The following is a 25,557-nucleotide window of genomic DNA, read 5'->3' on the forward strand; positions in this document are numbered from 1 at the left end:
TAACACTTTGACTTTAGTCCAGTGTGACTGTCATTAGACTTCTGATTTCCAAAGGATAATAAATTAGGTGTCGTTTTAAGCCACTAAGTTTCTGGTAATTTGTTACAGCAGCAATAGGAAACTAATATAGATTTTGGTATCTGGAAGCATCCTCCTTTCTGCCTTCCTTTTTTTTCAGTTGCAAGACTGAGCTTGGAACCAGGAACAAGATTATTACTCTTTGCTAATCTTGGCCAGGATCTGCAGGAGGGTACCTCAAAGAAGAGGTGAGATTGTGGAAAAGGTGAAGTGAGTTCAGTCATTGAAGAAAGAAGTTTTTCTGGCTCCAAAATATGGCAACTCTACTGTAACAAATACTAAAAATATGGAAGTCGTTTGGAGTTGGGTAATGGATAGAGGCTGGAGGAATTTTGAAGAACGTGATAGAAAATGCCTAGATTGCTTTGAACAGACTGTTAGTAGAAATATGGGTGTTAAAGACTGCTGGTGAGGTCTCAGAAGGCAGTGAAGAGCATGGTAAGGAAAACCTACACAATCTTAAAGAATACCTAAATCATAAGCAAACTGTTTGTAGAAAAACAGATGTTAAAAGCAATGCTGGTGAGGATTCAGAAGGAAATAAAGAACATATTTTTGGAAACTGGAGGAAAGGGGGATATGCATAAAGGTAGAAAGCTTAGATGAATTGTCCTATAATTAAATAGAAAATAGAACTTGTAAGCAATAACCATGGATATTTAGTTGAAATTTCCAAGCAAAGTATTGAAGGTGTGACCTGGGTTCGTCTTGTTGCTTTCAGTAAAATGTGAAAGAGATAAAATGAGAGAACTGCAACAAAAAGAAACCAGAATTTGATGATTTGGGAATTTCTCAGCCTATCCAGATTGCAGAAGATGCTAAAGCTAAGAGACCCACTGTCAGGAAAGCATGCTCTTGAAAGAAAGCCAATGATGTGGTCGGACTTTTTTAATTTAAAAAAAATTTTAGAATTGTGGTAAAATATACATAAAATTTGTCATCTTAAGCACTTTTAAGTGTGGATAGCCTTTTGCTAGTGCTTGGAAAGTACAAAATGGTAGAGCATTCAAGCACAGAGGGTTCTTTGAGGAGTGTGTGATGCATGAGTACGGTTAGCTATCTCAGCAGAAGCTAAAAAGAGATGAGATTATTCAGGAAAAATCTAGAGAGTAGCCTCTTTTCTAGCAGAGTGAGTCCCTGTGACCCACAAAGTTTTTAAGAATGTTATACCAATCGAAACTTTGTCAAGTTGGACTAAAAAGGACAGAGGACAAAATAAAAGAAGGCTGTCAGACTCCCAAAATTCTATAGGCAGAAAACAGGCTGATAAAAAGTACTCAGTGGCAGACATGTGCCGCTCTCCAAGGGTGGAGGCACAGTTCCAGAGTGGAGTCATGGGTCCAGAGGGCAAAGGCAGAAGCCACATAAGAGTTACTTCCAAACTTTGAAATGTAGTGGAGTTTACCCAGGTGGACTTTGAAAGTGATTGGCTCGTGACTCCTTTTTGCCTTTCATTTTCTCCCTTTTTGAGTGGGAATGGCTGTCACTGTTACCCTATGTCTGTCCCACCACTGTATTTTCAGAGCAGAGAGCTTGCTGTCTAGGTTCACAGGTTGACAGAAAGATTTTGACCCATACAAATTTAGATGACTTAGATGTGAGATTTGGGACTTCTGAGCTGATAGACTTAGACGAGATTTTGGAGTTGATGCTGTAAAGGGCTGAGACTTTGGGGGACCTTGGAATGAATGAATTTCTCATGTGGGATGGACGTGAGTCTTTGAGGACCAGGGAGTGGACTGTGTTAGGCTGAATAATAATCCCCCTCCAAAGATGCCCAAGTCCTAAACCCTGGGACCTGTGAATGTTGCCTTACATGGTAAGAGGGATTTTGCAGAAGTGACATATACTGACAGAAAGACACAAGATCTCTGCGTCAGACACAGTTTATTACTCATAGCAAAAAAAGAAAGCAGCCAGATAAGCACTGTGTGTCAGTTCCCCAGGCCCCAATTCCCACAGCATATTGATATGAGCCAGGTGTTACCTCTGCATCCAGTGGGTTGCACCCCAGGAGACTCTAGGGTTTTGTGGGGCTGCTGGTACATCTTCCCATCCTCCCCTACAGAGAGATTACTCATTATTCCTGGAATACAAGCAAATGTCTCTGGAGAGAGGATGGAGAGGGCTTTATCTTTACTTCCCTGGGGTGTCTCTAGGGAAGATGTGTCTAGCTTCACTATCCTGGAATGTCTCCTTATACAAGTATTCTTAACTTGGATGCTAATATTTTCATTCAGAGGATCCAGACAGTGCAGAAATGGGAGCTATTCATGCAGAATTGTCTTCCAACACTTTATTCCAAGCACCAAAAAAGGGAAAATCTATTACCTTTAATAGAATAGAAAATCTGAAAAATCAAGTATTACAATAATGCTAAGTGTGGCTGATGGAAAGGAATTGCTAACCTATATGATTTTAGACAAAGACCATGCCAAAAGAAACATCGCCCCATGAAATCACGGAATATGTAGAGAGGCAGAAGTTGAAATTAGTTTGAAGATATACTAAGCAATCTAAGTCATTCAGTTTTCAGCAACAATATGAGAAGTAACATCAATGCCATTTTTGGATGCTTATAGAGATTATCTGACAAAATCAGATTTTAAAATATAAAAAAAGGCAAAGAAATTTGCTACACACTTAATAATTATTCCTGAGAATATGACCTCAAGTTACAGATATATCATTGGTCCATTTGTTCTTCATCAAATATATATGAAATACCCCCTTACTGTGTATCACTCAAGATGGACGTGACCTCTGCTCCTAGGGAGCATTCATTCCAGGGCATCAGATTGACAGAACTAGTAATCAAATAAATAAAAAATATTTTAAATTATATACTACAAAGAGAGAAAAGGAAGAACAATGGAGGATGTACCAACTAAGGTGGTTAGGAAAGACTTCTTTAGGGAAGTTAACATTTAATTCAATCTATTCTCAAAATAGCAGTCTTTTAAAACCTGGTTCAGATCACATCTCTCCTCTTCATAACCCTTCAATTGCTCTCCATTTCACTGACAAAAACGCAGTGGCCCTATAATGGTCACAGGACCCTTTATGATTTGATCCCCAAATAGATCTCTAACCTCCTTTCTTATGACTCTTTCTATAGCACTTATTATCTTCTAAATATTATAAAGCTTATTTATTATGTATACTGTCTCTCTCTCTTTGCCAGAACGTAAGCTCCACTAGAGAATAATCTTTTTCTTCATTTTGTATCCCAAATGTCTCTACAACAGCTCCTGCCCTCTAATAGAAGTTCACTAAATTTTAGCTCAATGGACACAAAAATACATTATGATTTTATTAATGTTTAAAGATAACAAAAATAAGAACATACCAAAATTATCACATTACAATGTTTTATTTACATTTAAACATGACATAGAAAAACATCACAAAATAAGAAACACAAAAACAAAAATCAGGTAAGAATTATTTAATGTGATGGGTGTGCCTGCCTGTTTATAAGTTCATTCCAGTCTGGAACACAGGAGGACAATGCTACCCGCATATCTGCTGTTCCATTCAATCCATTTCTTTCCTTTGTTTTTAACTTGGTTAAGACTGAAAACCCTAGTTCACACAAACTAGTTGTTGTGAATGGTAATAATAGCAGGACACTCTTTCTACTTAGCAAAGGAAAGTCTTCCTTTATCTTAATCCAAAACGCCGATAAACTTAGTGTTTCATAATCATTCTTCAATGTATATGAAGAACTAAGCTGCAATAACTCATTCTCTTCTTCAGGCACCAAGTTTAACTCAACTATTGATTCTGGGTTTCGAAAAGCAAATGGATCTTTTACCCAACAGTTTCCCCTTAATGTTTCAAATTTCTCTTCTGGAAAGAAATGATTAAAAGTTTGGGATAGAGAAGTGAGATGCAACAAGATCTCTAACTTTATTTCTTTCAAAATGTTTTCATTAATAATATTCTCTTCAATATGTTGCAAAAATCTTGGAAACATGTAGTAGCTAGGATGATTGCTTTTAAGCCTTGCTTCCCATAACAATAATGTCTTTCGGAATCCTTGGATACGTTCGACATGTTCAAATATATCACTGCTTTTCCCCTGTAGTTTTAAACTCAGTTCATTCAGAATACCAAAAACATCAGTTAAATATGCCAATTTTGTTACCCAAATATCATCTTCAAAAATACTTGCCAAATGAGATTTTTTTTCAATGAGAAAAATGTGAATTTCATTCCTGAGTTCATAAACCCTGCTTAGTATCTTCCCATGAGACAACCAACGAACTTTGGTATGATACAGTAAGTGGGCATGGTTAGTTCCAATCTCTGAACAAAATATTTCAAGAAGTCGGCTATTTAGTGAGCTTCCTTTAATAAAATTAACAACTTTTACTGCATTTTTCAATACTTCCATGAGATTCTGTGGAATTTCCCTGGATGCTAACGCTTCACGATGTATAAAACAATGATTCCACACAGCTCCATTATTAGTAACTTCTAGCAATTTTTTAACTACTCTGCTATGTTTTCCAGTTATGTTTGCTGTTCCATCACTTGTAATTCCTTTGCAGTTTTTCCAGTTTAATTTATATTGACCAACAATGCACTTTTCTAATTCTGTAAAAATATTTAATCCACTTAGGTGTGAGGTTAAATTTAAACAACACAAAAAATCCTCCATAAAATCATCTTGCCATACATATCTGACATAAACTAAAAGTGTCATGCAGCTTCCAATATCAGTGCTTTCATCAAGCTGGATCGCAAAATCTACACCAGACTGTAAGCGAGTAATAAGCATTGTTTCTAAATGTTCTGCAATAGTACAAATTCGAAGAGATATTGTGTTATCACTAGGTATAGTTTTTAATTTATCAGCTGATTTATCATCAAAAATTGTACGCACCATATCCAAACATGCTGGAAGAATAATTTTTTCAGCAGCTGTGTGAGCCATTTTCTCTTTTGCCACACGATACGCAACTAAATATGATGACAATAAGGCTTTCTCGCTAACAGTAGTAGAACTAAGAAATTGTGTTGATAACTTTATATCTTTTTTCTTTCTTTGAAAATATTCAAGAGGCTTATCAATAAGTTCAGCATGCTGAGTTTCTAAATGCCTTTTTAATTTTGAAGGTTTTAAGCTTTCATTTGCAAGAATATTATTACAAATAACACACTGAGGTCTGTCCTTTTCAAAGGGTTTTTCACATTTGATAAAACCATATTTTAAATAATCTTCATTATAACGTCTTGCACTTACTTTTTTCTTTTTGAAATGTGGCTCAAACAAAGTTGAAGTTTGCAGATTAGAGTCAATATTTTTCTCAATACCGTCACTATTCACACTGCCAGATCCAACAGTTGAACTTGAACATGCTTCTGCATATTTCACTTCATTAATCCTTTTTCTTTTAAAAACGAAATGATCCATTTTAAAAGTAATTTTGATTAAAATGTCGTAATTGCCACTAACTCAAATATATATATATATCTATAGCCTAGATAACATCTTTCCAAAAAATGTAGTTTGTAACTGCATCTTGGTTGAACATCAGACTTCACTTCTAGTTGCAGGTCATGGCAACATAAATTAGACTGCACATCAACCTTCTTATTATGAAAACCAAACAAGATACCAGTGGACAAATGATTGAAAAACCATTTCTTGGCCAATATACATTCTATTCATCATATCCCCTACATGAACTATCTTTTCACATACTGAAACTGACCTTAGTATTCCTTGCAATGTGCACAATTCTGGCAAAGGATTCATGCAAAGCATCCTGATATATTTTATTTCTTTTTAAAAAAATGTTCATTGTGACTCACAGAATTGATTTCATGACCTACCACTGTGTCATACCTAATATGAAAAACATTGATATAGAGACATTTTCCTCTGTTGTGCTGGTAGCTTGAGTATGTCTGCTTGATGATCAAAGAAACTAGCTTATCTGCTAGACTGTTGGCTGGTACAAGAACTGTCTTGAAGTAGCAGGTATATATCTTAGATTTTCATTCTTGATACTTTTTGATGGGAAGAGTTTTTAAAAGTGCCAGTTATGGTCTGATCTAGTGAGGATCCAATGAAATTTTCCATGGCTAGGTGAACTAACAGGTTGGAGCTGGTAATATTTTTAGAACTTTCTTGGAATGCATCCTTGACCTGGGAATAAAACCAGAGACATGACATTAACACATCACAATACAGAGCAATATTACTGCCAGCTATGGAGACCTTTGGATATCCAAGGTCATGGGTGCTTAAGGAAAAAGCCTGGAGCTCTTCTCATCACTGTGCTATATAGGGTTAGGGCTATTTCCGTAAGGCAAAGCACCTCAGCCAAGATTGGTAAATAGGAAAAATGATGTCAGTAAAACCTGGAAGTTGGCGTCAGGAGTTGCAAAGTACGTTGACAAAATTGAATACAGCAAGTCATGGAGGAGTAGCTCATTCACCATATAGACTTCCTCTTAGTAAAGTTTGGCCTTGTCCATCTTGGAACTACTTACTGCACTGCTCTCTTTGATCTTAGCGTATTTGGGTCTTATCACTGTAACACAGCATTTCCTTACATGCCTTTCCATCAACTTATGTCACTTGTTGGGGGGAGGGGTAAAGTCATATTTACTATAGTGTTTTTTATTACAAATTCAATGTCTTAGCGTTAATATTTCTATTAGGATTGTTTGCATTAACAATATTTTCTTATTTTCTGTATTCTTGGTGCTCTGGCATCTGGGTTCTCACTAATCAGGGAGGGACTGATCCTCCCAGGGTTAGTTAATTCCTAGGGAGAGCAAACAGCTCAACCTAGGTACACAACTTTCATGTGCAATTCTAACCAATTCAGAGCCCACACTACTAGTACTACCCACCCTCATCAGGCTCTTATACTCCACCAATATTCTCCTGCTCTGCTCACCCCAGGGCCAGGTACCAGGCAACTAGGGACAGCCCTCATGCCTTAGAGCCTGCTGAAATTATTCAAGAAGCCAATCCCAAACCTGCTTACCCTGCCTCACCCATTCCCTCCGTAAAAAACTATAATACAGGCTTTTCTGCAGTCCCCCTTCCACTCCCTCTGCCTCCTGACCAATCCTGGTGCCCCAAACCCACCCCCACCCCCCACGTGGAATGGCATGCTCTGCCTCCTGTTTCTAGGGATCTGTGAGTATAAAAACTTTCTACTTCATGATGGCCATTTCTGTGTCTGTGTATCTTATCATACCTGATTAAAACAAATTCCTGGTATATTTAAAATCATTTTTATTTTGTTATTGCCTTGTTACAAAGTAGCATAGTTTGGCCCTAATCCTACTTTCCCCATAAGGTCTGTTATTTTTTAGTATAAATTTTGCATGTCATGAGTTCCTCTAGGAAGTCATAGTGTTAAAGCTGAAACACGCGTATGTTGAGATTACTTTTATTACTTGCCCGGTGAATAGATTCCCCCTATCACTTGAGAGAAAGATTGGAATCCCCCAGTTTTAGAGACAAACTAAGTATTTTTTTTTTTAAAGATTTTATTTTTTCCTTTTTCTCCCCAAAGCCCCCCCGGTACATAGTTGTGTATTCTTCGTTGTGCGTTCTTCTAGTTGTGGCATGTGGGACGCTGCCTCAGCGTGGTCTGATGAGCAGTGCCATGTCCGCGCCCAGGATTCGAACTAACGAAACACTGGGCCGCCTGCAGCGGAGCGCGCGAACTTAACCACTCGGCCACGGGGCCAGCCCCGAAACTAAGTATTTTTCATTCTAGCTATCACCCATCCTTCACCTATGAGTGAAACAGAGTACGGTACAATACACAGCAAAGTATAAGTTTCAGGAATACCAGGCAGCACTCAAAAACGTGCTACAAATGATCTGAATGCCATCAATGTTCATCAGCCTGTTGCCATTGTATTTATGTGGGTGCCTGATCTTTTAATAATAAAGCATCATAGGGATGGTAACCTTGAAACAAAAAGATGTTGCCAGAAGGGAGACGGTTATAGCCCTGGTGATATTCTTCTGTGAGACTTCCTTAATTATATCTACAGGGACTTTATTCTTAACAACAGTAAACTTGAAGGGGAGTTACAGTATGTCATGTACAATGCATTTAAAAAAATTAATAGATTTTATTTTTCTAAGAGCAATTTTAGGTTCACAGCAAAACTGAGTAGAAGGTAGAGATTTCTCATATACTCCCTGCCCCCATATATGCATAGTCTTCCCCATTATCAACATCCCCCACCAGAGTGGTACATTTGTTACAGTTGATAAACCTACACTGACACATCATAATGACCCAAAGTCCCTAATTTACACGAGAGTTCACTCTTGGTGTTGCACATTCTATGGGTTTTGACAAATGTATAATAACATGCATCCACCATTATGGTATCATACAGAGTATTTTCACTGCCCTAAAAATCCTGCGCTCCACCTGTTCATCCCTCCCTCACTCTGCCCCAATCCTGGGCAATCACTGTTTTTTTTGACTCTCCACAGTTTTGCTTTTTCTAGGATGTTATATAGTTGGAATCATTCAGTGTGTAGCCTTTTCAGATTGGCTTCTTTCACTTAGTAATATGCATTTAAGGTTCCTCCATGTATTCTCATGGCTTGATAGTTCATTTCTTTTTAGCACTGAACAATATTCCATTGTCCGGATATAACACAGTTTACTTAGCAATTCACCTAAAGAAAGACATCTTGGTTGCTTCCAAAGTCTGGCAATTATGAACAAAGCTGCTTTAAACATCGGTTGCAGTTTTTTGTGCAAGTTTGGTAAGTTTTCAACTCCTTTGGGTAAAGACTAAGGAGCCTGACTGCTAGGTTGTATGTACAGTGCATTTTTAATGAGGACCCCAGCAAAGGTTATGTATCTTTTTGTTGCTGGAGCATGCCAAAATTGTGGGCACAGATTACGCTATACAGACAAAGTATAATTGTCCATTTTTTTTCTGCAATGGTGCCAACTTTTGTTAAGGTAACTCATTCATACTGACAGACTTCAAATAATGCCAAAGGGACTGCTCTAGGATCTCACGGGTTGTGATGACCTAGACTGCTACTCAGTTACCTTGTTGGTCTCTCTGATACAAATTGTTAGAAAACAAAATCAAGTCAGAACTGAAGAGGGCATACACCTGACGGTACAGGCAGGGGTGAAGGTGGCTGCTGAGATGGGTCACGTGATTTGGTTTAATTCGGTGAGAAAGAGTGATGTGGACAGCTGTCAAGAGAAGACTCTCCGATTTGGTCAGCATAGCACTGGACAAATGTTAAATCCTGAATTTAAGAGCTAAACTTTTATATGAGACTGAAAGCGTTAAGGGGCATCCTAGAACAATGTTGGAATGCAGCTTCAGGAGGGTGCTGGGAAGGTGGCAGCAGGAGCCATCTGAGAAAAGAGCTGTTGCTACAGGGAGTAGAATAAAGTTGTAACACGTAATAGAGCAAAATGTATCACCTTGTCTCCAGGCTAGCACTCTGTTGGCATAGTTTTCTATTTATAGTAATATAAACAGTGGGTGTCATCCAGAAGACCTACAAATAGGGGCAGAGGTCAGGGTTTATTTATTAGGGTGGTGGCAATATTAGATATTGGTTGCCTTAGGATGGCCTTGAAAATATCAACTTGCTTAGTTATTATAAATTCGTTATTGCCTAGTAGCTAGAGATCTACTGTATATGGTACCTGGTTATACTTAAAAAGGTGTGCCTCAAAGAGAATTCGGGTCCTGGGAAATGCCTTTGACTTAATTTTGGTTAGCTGTTTCCTTGAAAGATGACACGTTCCAAATATTTTATCTTGGTCTGAAAGAGGCAAAAGACTTTTCTATGGAGGTCTTAGGTCCTGTCTGCCAAGGTAGATTAGCAGTACTAAAAAGTTTATGGCAGATGCCTCTTGGATGTCAGAGCATGATGTACATAATCAATATAATAAACCAGAACTAAACTGTTCGAAAAGCACCTGCGTCTAGCTCTCTTACTGCTTCAAGGCAACTGGAGGGCAAATCACAGTAGGCTTGAAGCAATCTGACTCAGATATACAGCTGCCCTTAATAGGTGAATGTGAACAATTATCGACCCTCTTCTTCTCATAGTTAGAAGTTCCAATAAGGATGCTCACTTGTTTTTAATACTCCTCCTCCCCCCAAAGAAATCTCAAACCACTAGAACTTTATGCTGTATGTCACCTCTCTCCAGATATTTTACGGATATTTACCTCATACAGCTAAATAAAAACGATGCTAAACAAAACATACTCCAAAATCTTGTTTGTCCTCTCTTTTCTTCACCTATGTCTCTGAAAGGTGCCTTAATGGGAAGTTGCAGGAGTTTGGGGGAATAAATTCAAATTTGAAGTTTTTGGTCTAAGTTTTGGAACTTTAATATAAACAGAGATATTCTCATTTAGAACTCCATGTAAATCAGAGCATACACATATAACATGAGCAAGAACACCAGTGTGATTCCATAAACCAGATGGGTTCTGCTGGGACACATCCCTCCTGGACCAAACTTCAGAGATCCATAAATCTGTGTCCTGATGCTAAAGATGTGTGCACTGCGGTTGACTGTTGGGATACATAACCACATTTCAGAGCAATAATGTTCCTTAGTCAGTTGTGCATCTAGCTTAGTCATCCTTTAGGAGAGAATTCCAATTAAGGTGACCAAATACTTCCAGTTGAAAGTTGCTTACATATCAAGGTGCATTAATATAGTCATGTGATATGGTTTCAGATTAGTGATTTTCTACCAATGAATCTTTTTATCTACTTGTTCCTAGAATAGTGTTTGTCATATGTAGGTACTCAATAAAGGTATCTGAAAGAATAAATGAGAGAATGAATGACACCTGTAGTAAACTGTTCAACGTACCTTCTATTTTTATCAGTCAACGAAAAATAAATTACCAAACTATATTTGGACAATTTGGTAATATGTAAGACAAAGGCAAGGAAAACATTCTTTAAAACAGGATCATCAAACATATCCTATTTCAAAAGAAACTGCTTATAATGGTAAGCAGTAAAAACAATGGTCCCATAAAAACATAAATGCAAACTATATTTAGATTTAGCTTATAAAGCTTAACACCTAAATCTACCTAAAAATAAGAAACTCACATAAAAAAACTAATATCTCATTTATATTACCATATGTATGGGTTATCATTTATTCTTTTAGATAAAAACAATTGGCTTTTAATCATTTCGTTCTTTTATATTTTTACTATTCCCTTTTCAATCCAATCTTCCTTGGGAGTTTGCAATAGGCTGTGCTTCAGACTGTTGCATTCAAAAATCATTCTTTAAGGGTTTACTCTCTTTCCTAAATCAGACGATTCACCTACAGTGACAGTAGAGGTAGTGTGTGACCTGGCAGATGTGGGGATGAAAGCATGGAGAAGTCCTTTTCTAATTGAAATAGGATGCAGCGTATCAGCGAAATGGGAGGGAGCAGTAGAAAATGTTGCAAGTTTGACAGAAGGTTTGCAATGGTTGTCTAGGAAAGTGGTATGATGACTGGACTAGGAAAATGTTTCAGGATTTTAAGCAAGTCTGCACAATTGTCTTAAGTGCTTAATGCAATGATCATTATCATTATGATCCTTGATAGGTGGTCTTTAATTCCCTGCCACTAATTCTTACTTCTTAGACATATATCCATGGTGCTATGAATATTATCTTGTAAAAATACAGCTCTGATCAATTTCCTTATAATTCAAAAACCTCTAATGGCTCTGAGCTAGTGTAATCTCCTCGGGATAATATCCTTTAAATCTAAGCCTCAATCTATCTTTCTAGGTTTCTCCTGCATCACATATCTCCATACAGTTCTACACATTAAGCTCTAAGACTGTGAGTTCTTGAAATATCTCATGCACTTTCACACTTCTGCTTTTGTTCTGACTAGTATTCCCTTTGCCTGGAATTCTCTTCTTGCCTCAAGTCGTTTGAAATCCTATTCGTTTTTTATGATTTAGCTCAAATGCTGCAGCATTTATCCATTCAACTAATATTTAAGTACTTAAAATGTGTTCGATGCTGGGAATTCAAAACAAGAAAACAGATAAATAGTGATATATTCATATAAAGGAATACCTCTGCAGCTGTTACAATGAATAAACTAGAGTTACATATCACTGACAAATCTTAAAAAGCATTAAGTAAAAGAAAGCTGCAAAAGGACTTATAAGTCACTGAGTGTTAAAATTATGCAAGACAGCACTATATATGTAATTAAAAATTAAAACATAAAGGTGTTTGGGACAGTGGTTACCCTGGGCAAGAGGGAACAGAATGGGATAGGGTGATGCAGACAAAGGACTTCAATTACTTACATAATAATTTATTTCTCCAGTTGAGTGGGGAGTACACATGCATTTGTTATAGTTTTATTTCTACCTTTTGTCTGTCTACAATATTCAATTTTTCAAAAGGATGTATAACGCTTGATTCCTTCCTAATAGCACTGCCAATCTGTCTCATAACCAATAACTTAAAGTTACCTTCCATCTCTTGTACTCCCCTGTTTCCCGTTCTGTCGTTATGCACACATTAGTACACCAAGCCTTAAGAGTAGGAACTTCCAGACAGGAGCTTTAGGTAGATTAGAATGGAACTCTCTTCCCAGGAGATTCCTGAGTGTTCCCTCCAGTCCTCTCGGTACCCAACTAGGCCTTTTAAGAACTTCAGCCTGACCCTTTCAGCCGACCCCAGAATATCTCCCTTCAGATCCAGATTGTTGCCCCCTTCCCCCAAGAGACCTCAATTCGTCACCTGAGCAAAACCACAATGTGCGTCCCCTGAACGAACCCCGGAATGTCTCCCTTTAGCGGACTCTGGTTCACTTCCATTAGAGATTGCCTGTTTTCCTTCTCACCTCCAGCCCAGCGCACGAGCCTCGCGTCTAGCCGGTCGAGCAGCGGTGCAGCTCGCTCCACATTCCCTACCCAAACCACTTCCGGCCTAACCTCAGCACCCACACAAATCCCACTTTTCACCGGAAAAGGGCTGGCTCGGCCCTCTGCGCATGCGCGAAACCGGCGCGTGTTCCACTTTGCTCCCGGACTCTCCCACGGCAGTCTCGCGGTGTTTCCTTCGCCCGCGGGAGATTTTTGAACGCTGGGGCGGTAACCGCGCCCTGGGCGCCCATCGGCCCGCTGATAGGAGGCTGAGGCGGTTCTGTGGAGACTCGGCCGGTGGTGGGTCCGGCTGCGGTGGCCGCACGCGGACGGGGCTCGTGCCCGCGGGGTCCCGGCGCCATGGGGGTGGAGAAGAGGCTGCTGCCGATTAAGGAGGCCTTTCAGCTGGCGCAGCAGCCGCACCAGAACCAGGCGAAGCTGGTGAGGGCGCTGAGCCGCACCCACGGCCCGGGTCCGGTCCACCCGCGGGCGCACCGGGTGGCAGCTGACAGTGTGTGTAAGAGAGTGAGAGCTTTGACCCTTGCTGTCACTTTACTTTGTTTACTTTTTTAGGGAAATAATTGTGTTTAATAATCATAGGAGTCTTGTGTCTCGGATAGCAGTTCACTGATTTTCAACATAAATCTGCATCTGATTAAATAGGCTTAAGGTACATTAAATATCTATATTTATATTCCTGCCCTATCATGAGTTTCGCAAAACACTTAATTATTAACAAAATAAGTCAATGTAAGTAAGTGCCTCTCTGTTACAAACCAGCTGTTTAAGGCAGATATGTTTATTGCCTTTGATTCTAATATGATTTACGAAATAGACCGCAGTCAGGCGTACAAGTTTTCATTTCCGCTCTACGAGGTCCCGCCACTTCGCCAGCCTCGGGCCACTACTGTTTTTACTTGCAGGTTTACACAAAGGCAGGTTTTTGAAAACACTTTGCTTGGGCCCCTGACCCCCTTAAACTGTTTTTGGGTGAATAAATGTTTCTTTCGCGTGGCTCAGCCCAGCTCCATCAACAGCCGCGCGCTGGGAAGCCCGCTCCCGGGCTGGTGGGCGCCGGGCCTCCGGGTCGCCGCGGGATCTTATCCTTCCAGCCTTCTGCGCGCACACGGGCGAGGGCACCTCCTCTCGCCCGCGCTCCTCCTTCGGTACTCCCCGCATTGTCCTGCGCTTGGCTTTTTTCACTTGACAATATATTCCAGATAGTCCTCCTTATCCCTATTTAATTAAACTTCCTCAGTCTTTATTTTTAAGCTGTCATATAGCCCATGTTGCAGATATACTCCAATTTATAGCCAGTACCATCTGGATGGACACGTGTTATGTCCAGTTCTGAGATATTAGGAGCAGTGCTTTAGTGAATACATGGCATTTCCTCCGTTGGCAAAGGCAACTGCCAGAGTCTCTGCAGAGAATTGCTGGATCAAAGAGGAAATGTATTTGCATATGTGATAAATATTGACAGTTGCCCTTCGTAGAGTGGTCCATTGTATGCTCCCATCAGCAGATGGGAGAGTATGAGAGAGATTGCTTCTTTTTGAGGGGGATTGGGAAGAACTAGAATATAATTTTGTTGTTGGTGTGATCCAGTGGATTCCGACTCCTTGTGACCCTGTGGACAGCAAAGCTGAACCCTGTCCCGTCTTTTTGAGCCATCCTCTCACCTTCCGGTGCTGTATCAGGCAATGTTCCCCTGCTATTCATAGCGTCTTCATGTCCAGTTTCCTTGGAAGTGGGTGGCCAGGTCTTTCTTCCTAGTCTGTCTTAGTCTGGACGCTCCACTGAAACCTGTTCACCATGGGTGACCCTGCTGGTGTTTGAAATACTGGTGACATAGCTTTCAGCATCACAGCAACATGCAGCTGCCACAGTCTGACAATGGACAGATGGGTGGTGTGGTTCCCTGCCTGGGAAATGAACCCTGGCCAAAGCGGTGAGAGTGCTGAGTCTTAACCACTAGATCACCAGGGCTGGCTACAATATAATTGGGGGCATGTTTTTTGATAGACAAAATTTGTAAGTGAAATTTTGAACAATTAGGGAATATGACTTAGAATGATAACATATATATCAAAAAGAAATTGCATGTGATAGGGAAGCCTTATAAAAGGCAGTATTGAATTGAGACCAGTGGGGTTTTTTGTTTTTTTTCTTTTTATTGCACAGTACCTTTGATACATTTTTCTAAATAGATTCAAGGATTTGTAGAAGAGCAAAAGAATCTTTTGTGATCAAAATCTGTGTTGCCTTGTTCCATGGGTTTGCCTTGCTCCATGAGAGAAGTAACTCAAAAACAAGAGAGACGTAGGTAAATGATTACTCAAGTCTATTTTCCTCAATTATTTCTTCTTCTGAATGGACAATTAACGGTTATTAAAGAGTAAAGATTTTAGTTTGATGAGCAATTCATATTTTTGAGAGTCAGGTTAATGCTGGGGATAAAGACTTTTATCAATGTAGTTTGTGAAGGATTTGTTTTGTATTTCTGGCTGTCAAGAAAACATTTTTTCAGGAGGCATTTGTTCATGCTTTTAATATGCTAGGATGGTCTGTAAATATGAACCTGCAGCAAAGTGGGAAATAGAATTTGCAGCAGTTTGTTACTTCGTTTAGTCAAACGGAAGAAAGATGAAGACAATGACATTTCAAATTATTTTAATTATTTTACTTTGTTCTTGAAAGTACCTTGGAAGTTTTGCCAACTTTTGTTAGCATTCATAGTGAGTGTGTGTATCATTGAAAATTGCTGGATTGAAGCATTAAGGACTTGTGTAATTTAGAGAAAAAACAGCTAGGGGTCTAGATATATATGTGATATAAATAAATAAATTTATAATATATATATATACACACACATATTTATGTCCTATCAAAGTGACCTTATAAATATTATCTTTTTATATAGGATAAAATACGATTACGACTAGAAGCTGATTTCTTAGATAACGCTGGCTTCAATTAAAAAAATTTAAGAAACAGTTTCAGGTAAGTATATTTAAATGAGTGCTGAAGACCATTTTTTTGCTCCAAAAATTATTGCATTCTTGTTATTTGGCAAATGTTTCAGATAAGGATTATTTTGAGACTATGTTAAATGTATATTTAGTATACCTCTGTATGAAATTATCATCATAACTTCTCTCTTTTTTGCATGCATTGTTTCTTCCTTATGCGTTATTAAAGTCTTGAATTCTGAATGTGGGGAAATCAAGTGGTTGTCATTATAATGCCACCTGGGAATAAGTTTGATCTTTTTTTTTTTTTCAGGACTGAGGCAAATAACAATGAAATTCGATTTTTATTATGCCAGATTCTAAATAAGTTCTTGGGAAATATGCTGGAAAATGCCAAGACTGATAATATTTTGTATATAAAATTAATGAAGCCCTCCTTTTTATACTGAAAGATAAAATTCCAAATATGAGAATATAGGCAATCCTGGCTCTTTCGAGACTTAAGACCTCTAGGTATGACTACCGCATGGTTAAAGGTATGTGCAACTTCATAGTTTTCGTTTCTTTGATTTTAAATGCATAGTAGTTGAATTTTCCCTTATTGAATATATAATATATAGTGAGAGAAGAGATATGGTACACAAACACACACCCAATTTAAAGATATGTAGTTCCAACAACAGTTCTCTGACACCAACTGGGTGTCCTATAATTCAACTACCCAGAGTTAGAGCAGACCCATAGGTCAAGGAGGGCTCAATCCCATGAGACTGCCCTCCTCTTCAGATGCCAGCTACAGGTTTTGGGCATCCCTAAGCTACCTGTACTTCTACCCAGACTGCAAATTCCAGGATTCCCCTCTGGTGTGATAATTCTCTAGACTGACTGATACAACTCAGGAAAGTGCTATACTTACTGTTAAAGTTTTATTATAAAGGATGCAACTGAGGAACATCGAAGAGGAAGAGATAGATATGGCAAAATATGAGGAGCAGGGAGTGTGGAGCATCCATGGCCTGTCTGGGTATGTTATCCAGTACATTGATGTCTTCATCAACCTGAAACCTTCCTGAGCCTGTTTGTTTCAGGGTTTTTTATGGGATTTCACTGAGTAGGCATGATTGGTTAAATCATTGGCTATTTGATTGAACTCAATCTCTAGTCCTTCTCCCCTCCCTGGAATTCGGGGGATGAGCCTGAAAGTTTCAGTCCTATAGTCACCTGCCTAGTTTTTATGGTGACCAGCTTCCATCCTGAAGCTATCTAGGGCTCCCAACCCAGCAGGAGTCACTTAATTAGCATAAACTCGGGTATGGTTGAAAGGGACTCTTGAATAACAAAAGACACTCCTATCACTCAGGAAATTCCAAGGGTTAAGGAGCTCTGTACCAGGAATCAGGGACAAAGATCAAATATGTTTTTTATTATACCACAAAAGAATAATAAAATGAACACATGTAGCCTACATCTAATTAAGGAATAGAATGTTTAAGACAGCTTTTTAAGTCTCCCTTGTCACTTTCTGAGTGTATTCCCCCTCCTTCCTTCCTACAGGAAACCACTATCCTGAATTTTGTTACTCATTGTTACTCATTACCTTGCTTTTCTTTAGAGTTTACTTTATTATAAGGCTACCTAGATGTATCCCAAAAATATGCAATGTATCTTTGCCTTTTTTACCTTCATATAAATGGAGTTATATTGCATGTATACTTTTGTAACTAATTTTTTTCCATTTAACAGTTTCTAAGAGTAATGCAAATTTATGCATGTAGCCATAGTTCATTCTTTTTCACTAGTATATAGTATTTTCTTTTAGAAATACAGCACACTAGAGTTATCCATTATCTGTTTACTATTGTCAGCTCAACTGTTATCAGTATTTTCAGATGTGTGCAAAAGTTTCTCTGGCTAATATGCCTAGAGGTAGTGTTATGGACTGAATTGTGTTTCCTCAAAATTCATATGTTGAGTCCCTAACTCTCAATACCTCAGAATGTGACTGCATTTGGAGATAGGGCCTTTAAAGAAGTAATTAAGTTAAAATGAGGCCTGTAGGGGAAGCAGTAATCTAATCTGACTGGTGTCTTTATAAGAAGAGGAAATTAGGATATACAGAGACACACTGCACGTGTACATGCAAAGAGGGAAGGCTGTGTGAGGATGTCTGCAAGAGGACATCTGCAAGCCAAGGGGAGGGGCCTCAGAAGAAACCAAGCCTGCCCACACCTTGCTCCTGGACTTCTGGCCTCCAAAACAGAAAATAAATTTCTGTTGTTTAAGTGACCCAGTCTACAGTATTTTTGTTATGGCAGCCCTATCAGACTAATAACAGTTAGAATTGCTAGATGGTAGAATTATGCACATGTTCAACTTAATTAGTATTGCTGATATTTTTCTAAAGTGCTTGGGTCAATTTACAATCCTACTGGCAGTGTATGAGAAATCTTGTTCTACATCCTTGTGCAAACCTGATACTGTAAGACTTGACTTTTTCCAGTCTGGTTGGAGAGGAGTGGAATCTTGTCATTTTAGTTGCATTTTCCTGATAACTGAGAGTTAAATAACTTTATATGTTTCTTGTTTCTATATCAATAAAATGACTATTATATCTTTGTCTACTTTTCAGTTGTGCTATTTGTTTTTTTCTTACTGATGGGTAGGAGTTAACTTTAATGAAAGTAAGATTTATCCTTTAATGGCCTGTCCTCTTTTATGTCTATTTAAGCAGTTCTTCCAAGCCGCTATAGTGAAAGAAGGTATACTCATATTTTTTTCTGAATGTTTTACATTTAAATCCTTAATCTACCTGGAGTTGATTTTTTTTAATGTTTGGTTTGAGGTAGATGAATAATTTCATTTTCCCATATTAATAACAGTTGTCCCAGGCTATTTTTTGAATACTCTTTTTTTTCCCTAGCTGATCAACAATGGCAGCTCTGTCATCCATCAAGTCTGCATACCATGAGGTTTTCTTTCTGGGCTCTATTCTGTTGTAACTATGGATTTTTGTCTACCTCTAGACAAACATCACACTGTCTTAATTATTATGGTTTTATAATAAATCTTGATATCTGATAATAATTGAAAATTTTTTGTTTTAAATGATACGTATCATTATTTTTCAGTCATTACGTGCATGATTTTGAACCTGTCAAATGTGGGGAGTAGAGCTGACTAAGTGTATTTAAGCCTAGGAAATGATTGTTGCTCTAGAGACTCAAACAAAATTCCTTTCAAAGCAACTCAATAAAAATCAAAGTCTAAAGGCTCATTAGAGCCTTTTTAAAAAGCCATTTCTAATATGGGACCAGGGCTTTTGGGGTATCTTGGATGGGGTTTTAGATGAAAAAAGATGGGCCATGAATTGATAATTGTTGAAGCTGATTGAGTGTATTAATTTTAAAGTTTCAGTGGTTTATTTTCTTAATTGGTAAAGAATGCATCACTTGTTAGATAATTGTGCCTTTAATGACTATATTTTTTGTCCTTTTGTACTTAGCTCAGAGAATTCCGTTTCTTCAACAAGGACTAGTGATATGTCAGGTAACATGTACATAAGTTAATAGATTTGAAAGTCATACTTTTCTTACTATTATGAAAATTTCAAAGTTGAGGATAGTAAAATGAACCCAACAACCCAACTCCTAGTTTCAACCATTATCAATATTTGGCCAATTTTGTTTCTATTGCTTTCCCCCCCAACTCCCGCCCCCTTGCCCCCACCACATAAACATACTTCATCACTCCACCCCACTCTCAGCGAGAATTATTTTAAAGCAAATCTTGGCTATCATAGTATTTCATCTAATATCCAGTGTTCGGATTTTTCTAATTTTCTCAAAAAGATGATTTTTCACACTTGTTTCTTTGAATTAGAATCTAAACTATGTCCATACATTTCATTTGATTGATACTTCTTATGTCTCTTTATTTAATATATAATAGGCTCTCCTCTCCTTTTTTTCTTTGACATTTATTTGTTGTAAAGATTGGGTCATCTGTGCAGTTGAAATTCCCATATTCTGGATTTGGCTGATTTCATCCTCATACTGTCACTCAACCTATTCTATCATGTATATTTCCTGTAAACTGATAGTTAAGTGTAGATGATTAGCTAGATTAAAGTTTGACTTCTTTTTCAGGGAGGGAGGCAGAAATATTTATGTGGTGGTTTATATTCTATTGCATCCATATCAGGAAGTGAAAGGCTTCAATAATATTTTTGAAAGTGCCCTCATATATATGAACTAAAAATTATAAAGCAATGATATAATTTCCATAAGCTCTGTTCCTCTGTTGGCTTATCATCTCTAACCTCCCTGTTTTTACAGATGGGGAAACTAAGGCCCAGAGAGTTAAATATTTGCCAAAGGCCAAACAGCTAATTTAATAGAAGTAGGGCTCTTTTCTACCTTCCACTACTTTTAAAATTTTGCCTCAGTTGTATTTACCTTTAGCTGAAGGTATTTGTGCATCAGAAAAAAGTCTGTTAGAGGTGGTCAGCATAGCGTTTCTGCCTGTCCAAGTAGAGGTTTTGTGACTGAGAGGGTAAGACATAGTACATGGTAAACTTTCAACTCCCTTGAGTTCTGTTCTTTGCACTGCCAGTGTAATAGCTAAGAAATAGTCAGAGAGGGGCTTAGATGGGACCTAAGCCTGAAGCCTGGTAAATCCCAGATAGGAAGAATGCAAGCAAATCTTTATTGGCTACAATAGCAGTTGGTTATTTGGCCCTAAGTAAGTTTTATTTGTGGTATTTGTTTACCTCGTTTTGTTTTATTCTGGTATGCTTAGTTTCTCATTTTAGTTTCTACTTATAAACTTAAATTAATATTAATTTGAAGAAAATTATGTAACAAAATATAGGAAGTGAAAACTTGAGGAAGTTACATTCCTCTTCAGCTTACATAACTGAACAGATGCTGTGAAATCAGTGATGCGAAAAAATCTTTTACAAGCATGGTTCCACTTCACTGGGCTGGGAAGTATCTTAGAGTTGCTTCATCTGTTTATTGTGTAAAAGTAGTCTGTAGTGGCAGGTTCACTGCTTTCTTTTTCAGTGACTTCCAGTGAACTGACGGGAATTTGCAAAAACAATGATTGTAGGTATGTGACAAATTAATTTATCATTAAAAGCCATTACCTTGATCATTTTCTAACATAGGAGAAATGAATTAGCTTCTAGGGAGAAAGGAAGGTTTTATGACTGAAATAAAAGTTTTATGAAATGATACCTTTACTTTGTAAGAAAAACAAAGTTATGATCACATAAATTTCCCTAATATTTAAATACAACATAGAGAAATAATCCCAAAACATAACACAAATAAAAATTTGGGAACGTTTTGTGGCTGGCCTGCTGGCCTAGTGACTAAGTTTGCGTGCTCTGGTTTCATCGGCCCAGGGTTCACAGGTTCCGATCCCGGGCCCAGATCTAGCACGGCTCATCAAGCCATGCTGTGGCGGCATCCCACATAAAGTAGAAGAAGACTGGTGCAGATGTTAGCTAGCAACAATCTTCCTCAAGCAAAAGCATTGGCAACAGATGTTAGCTCAGGGCCAATCTTCCTCACACACACATAAAAACACTTGGGAACATTTTACTTAATGTGATTAGTGTGCTGTCTATTTATAAGTTCATTCCATTCTGGGATACACAAGGGCAATTCTCACAGATCTAATACTCTATTAACCCTGTTTTTTTCCCTTTTTTAAAAAGATTTTATTTTTCCTTTTTCTCCCCAAAGCCGTCCGGTACATAGTTGTACATTTTTAGTTGTGAGTCCTTCTAGTTGTGGCATGTGGGATGCCGCCTCAGCATAGCTTGATGAACTGTGCCATGTCCACACCCAGGATCCAAACCGGCAAAACCCTGGGCTGCCAAAGCGGAGCGTGTGACCTTAACCACTCGGCCACAGGGCTGGCCCCAATTCCTTTGTTTGTAATTGGATTAAGTATTAAAAATACTAATAAGTAGGGGCCGGCCCAGTGGCGCAGTGATTAAGTTCGCACTTTCTGCTTCTGCTGCCCAGGGTTTGCTGGTTCAGATCCTGGGTGCAGACCTATGCACCGTTTGTCAAGCCATGCTGTGGCAGGCATCCCCCGTATGAAGTAGAGGAAGATGGGCACAGATGTTAGCTCAGGGCCAGTCTTCCTCAGCAAAAAGAGGAGGATTGGCAGCAGATGTTAGCTCAGGTCTAATCTTCCCCAAAAAGAAAATACTAATAAGTAGTACTACATTAATTCTACTTTGCAATGAGCAGTGGTATTTGTAGGAGAGAAAGAGAATTCCTCTACTCTCTCTAGATACTTCTGGCTGGTCTAAAAATTAAATTGACATGAGACAGATTAACAGGAGAAAATCAAACATAACATGTACATGGGAGAAACCCAGGAAAGCCGAGTAACTCACCAAAATGGCCAAGGCTGACAGCTTAAATATCATCTTCAGCTAAAGACAAAGGAGGATGTTGAGGGTAGTAGTTTGGGCCTTCAAAGGGGAGAAAGGCAATTCACATGGAAATGGAAAAGCAAATGTTTGGTAGATAAGAATGGGCTTAGCCAGGACCCTCACAGTCTATGATACCCAGAGTTATCTATGGTAATGGCCTGTCCTGGGGAGAGGCCTTTTATCTTAAATTCTTTTAGGCAGTTAAGGGGAAGGTCAAAGTTTCTTTTAGAGTCTTTTGTTCTTAAAATAATCAAGCGATCTTAAAAATAATCAGGCCAAAGAGACACATTTTGAGGTGGCCAATTCTGGTCCCCCACATATTTCATCCAAAAGAATGATAAATGTATGTCTCATAATCATTCTTTAGTGTTTATGAAAAGTAAGCTTTAATATTTCATATTCTTTAGTTACCAAGTATAACTCAATTTTTGATTCATAGTTTTGGAAAGCAAATGAATCTGTCCAGATAGTTTTCTTGAATGTATCAAATGTTTTATTCCTGGGATGTAATGGTTAAAAGTTTGAGACAGGACAGATAGTGAAAAATAGACAAAATATAGGAAACAATGTTTTTAAAGATAATGGACATCAGGCAACAAAGAAGAGGCAATAAAGGGCGTGAACCCTGAGCAAGAGGAAACAAACAAAGTGAGTTCTATGATTGCTCCAGCTAACTACCTTGAGACAGTTTCCAGTCACAGCACAGGGAGGGGAGAACACAGGGAGAACCTGGGTGGGATCCCTGATTTGATGAGGCGGGGCTGAGAGTCTGATGAAACCAAGGCAGCTACCGTTTCCAGCACAGAGTGCTAGTGAAGAGATTGCTGCACTAAAGAGAACTCTAGAATAATTGGTGAAGAATCTCCTTTCAGTTTTCAGGTGAGTACTGATCAGTGCATGCAGGTGAAGAAATTACCTGAGGCCAAGAAAAGGACCACCCAAAAGTATATAGGTAATAGAGTCCAGCTCAGAGTGGGCTAAGAATAATGGCTGTTCCCACAGGACAGATTGGAAAAATGTCACTCACAGAGCATTGGGTAGAGTACATAGAAGGGTCTTGCCTCACTTGTGGGGAATAATTAGCCCGATGCCAAGCACTGTTCTGTCTTGCCTTGTATTTAAAGCAACACCTGAAAGCGTCAAATTGTTTCCAAGTAACTCCCTGAACAAAGATTTATAGGAATACAAAAATATCCAGTACCCAGAAAGGTAAAATTTCCAATGTCTGGCATCCAATCAAAAATTACCACAGATGCAAATAAGTAGGAAAATAGGACTCATAATGAGGAGACAAATCAGTTGAAACTGAAACAGATGTTAGAATTTGCAGAAATACCTATTCCATATGTTCAGAAAGTTTAGAGACATGGAAGATAGACACCAAACCTCTAGAGATGAAAACTATAATGTATGAAATATAAAACACTGGATGGAAGTAATGGCAGATATGATACTGCAGAATGAAAGATTCATGAGTTTGAAGACATCAATGGAAATATCCAAAATCAAGCACAGAAAAAAAAGCCACCAGTGACCTGTGCACAACTTGAAGCAGTTTACTAGGCCTGTAACAGGAGACTAAGGAGTAGAAGAAGAAATTTGAAGAATTAATTTGAAGAAATAGCTAAGAAGTTTTTAAATTTGATGGAAACCATAGACCCACAGATCTTAGATCAATGGACTCCAAGCACAAGAAGCTTGAAAAGAACTACACCAAGTAATTTGGATACAATGTTACAAATTGAGAATAACATTAGATTTCTTTTAGAAAACAATTCAACCGAGAAATTAGACCAACACAGTTACTAGAAAGAACCCTGTCAATCTAAAATTCTATGCTCAGAGAAAATATCTTTCAAAAAAAGGCAAAATACTTTTTCAGACAAAAGCTGAAAATTCATCATTAGCAGAACTGTAATACGAGAAATGTTCAAGTCAGTTCTTTCAAGCAGGTGGAAATACACTAGAGGCCAGCAAACTATGGTCTGCAACCTGTTATTTTACTGCCTGCAATCTAAGATTGGCTTTTACATTTTTAAAAGGTTATTAAAAAAAAAAAAAAAGACCAAAAATATCTCCAGACGTTATCATCAAATGCTTCTTGGGGGGCAAAACTACCTCTTGAGGACCAGTGGCTGTATATCCCAGTTACAATGCAGAGATTGTTGGATTGGATAAAAAAGACCCAATTATATGCTGCTTATAAAACATAAATAGATTAAAAATAAAAGGATAGAAAAAGAAATATGATGGTAATAGCAGTCAAAGGAAAGCTGGAGTGACTATTGTTATAAGACAAGGAAAATTTTAGAACAAAGAATATAGCCAGGGATAAAGAATGTAAAATGGTACAATCACTTTGAAAATACTTTGGCAGTTTCTTGTAAAATTAAACACATCTACCATATGATCTAGCCATTCTACTCATAATTACTCAAGAGAAAAGGAAATATTTGTCCATACAAAAACTTTTACAAAATGTTCATAGTAGTTCTATTTTCTAATAACCAAAATTGGAAATAACTAAAGTGTCCATCAACAAGTGACTAGATAAATTGGCATACAATAGAACACATACAATAGAATAGTACTTAGCAATTAAGAGGAATGAACTGTTGATACATAACTACAACATGGATGAATTTCAAAGATAATTATGCTGAGTGAAAGAAGCCAGACAAAAGATATATTCCAAGTGACTCCATTTATATAAAATTTTAGAAAATGGGATATAAGTCATAGAGACAGGAAGATTAGTAATTGCCTAGGGGAGAGAGGCAGAGGTGGGGCTGGGGAAAGCAAGAGAAAGGGCTTACCAATGGCCCCAGGAAACTTGGGCATAGTAGAGATATTCATTGTCTTGATTCAGGTGATAGTTTCTTGTGTTTATGCCTTTGTTGAAACATCAAATCATACATTTTAAATATGTGTAGTTCATTGTATGTCAGTTATACCTCCATAAAGCTTTTACAAAGTTTATGTCAGGAAAGTGAGATGTTAACAATATCTTTAATTTTATTTCTTTCAAAATGTCTTGAAAATGTTCCCTTCCATATGTGGTGAAAATTAAGGGAGCATGTAATAGCTAGGGTGATTACTGCCATGACAGTAATGCCTTTTGGGACCCTTGGATATATTTGAGTGTTGTATA

At 38.1% G+C, this 25,557-nt stretch overlaps 1 protein-coding gene and 1 long non-coding RNA gene across 3 annotated transcripts; one reads left to right on the top strand and one right to left on the bottom strand.

Moving 5' to 3' along the window:
- Positions 1-3,440: 3,440 nt before the first annotated feature.
- On the bottom strand, positions 3,441-13,044 carry FAM200B (family with sequence similarity 200 member B). Of its 2 annotated transcripts, none has more exons than XM_046655687.1 (3): positions 12,959-13,044; positions 5,802-6,238; positions 3,441-5,477 (listed from the first exon to the last, which is right to left on the bottom strand). In XM_046655687.1, the coding sequence occupies exons 2-3, from the start codon at positions 5,852-5,854 to the stop codon at positions 3,527-3,529; spliced, it is 2,004 nt and encodes a 667-aa protein (XP_046511643.1). In that variant the 5' UTR covers positions 5,855-6,238; positions 12,959-13,044; the 3' UTR covers positions 3,441-3,526. The 2 variants fall into 2 exon arrangements, with proteins under 2 accessions (XP_046511643.1, XP_046511644.1); XM_046655688.1 differs by having other exon boundaries at positions 12,892-13,001.
- A 215-nt stretch (positions 13,045-13,259) lies between these two features.
- On the top strand, positions 13,260-18,569 carry LOC124237371 (uncharacterized). Its single transcript, XR_006887990.1, has 4 exons — positions 13,260-13,421; positions 15,191-15,306; positions 15,904-15,983; positions 16,266-18,569. It is a non-coding gene; the product is annotated as an uncharacterized LOC124237371 (long non-coding RNA).
- The last annotated feature ends 6,988 nt before the right edge of the window (positions 18,570-25,557 follow it).

Source organism: Equus quagga, chromosome 3, assembly GCF_021613505.1.
Source record: "Equus quagga isolate Etosha38 chromosome 3, UCLA_HA_Equagga_1.0, whole genome shotgun sequence".
Lineage (NCBI taxonomy): Eukaryota > Metazoa > Chordata > Mammalia > Perissodactyla > Equidae > Equus > Equus quagga.

Bases quoted from the DNA above. Each gene is read 5' to 3' on its own strand.
- FAM200B (XM_046655687.1), bottom strand. From the start codon at position 5,854: ATGCTTTGCATGAATCCTTTGCCAGAATTGTGCACATTGCAAGGAATA. The intron at 5,478-5,801 runs GTCAGTTTCAGT...CGTTTTTAAAAG, and splicing joins ACATTGCAAGGAATACTAAG to AAAAAGGATTAATGAAGTGA.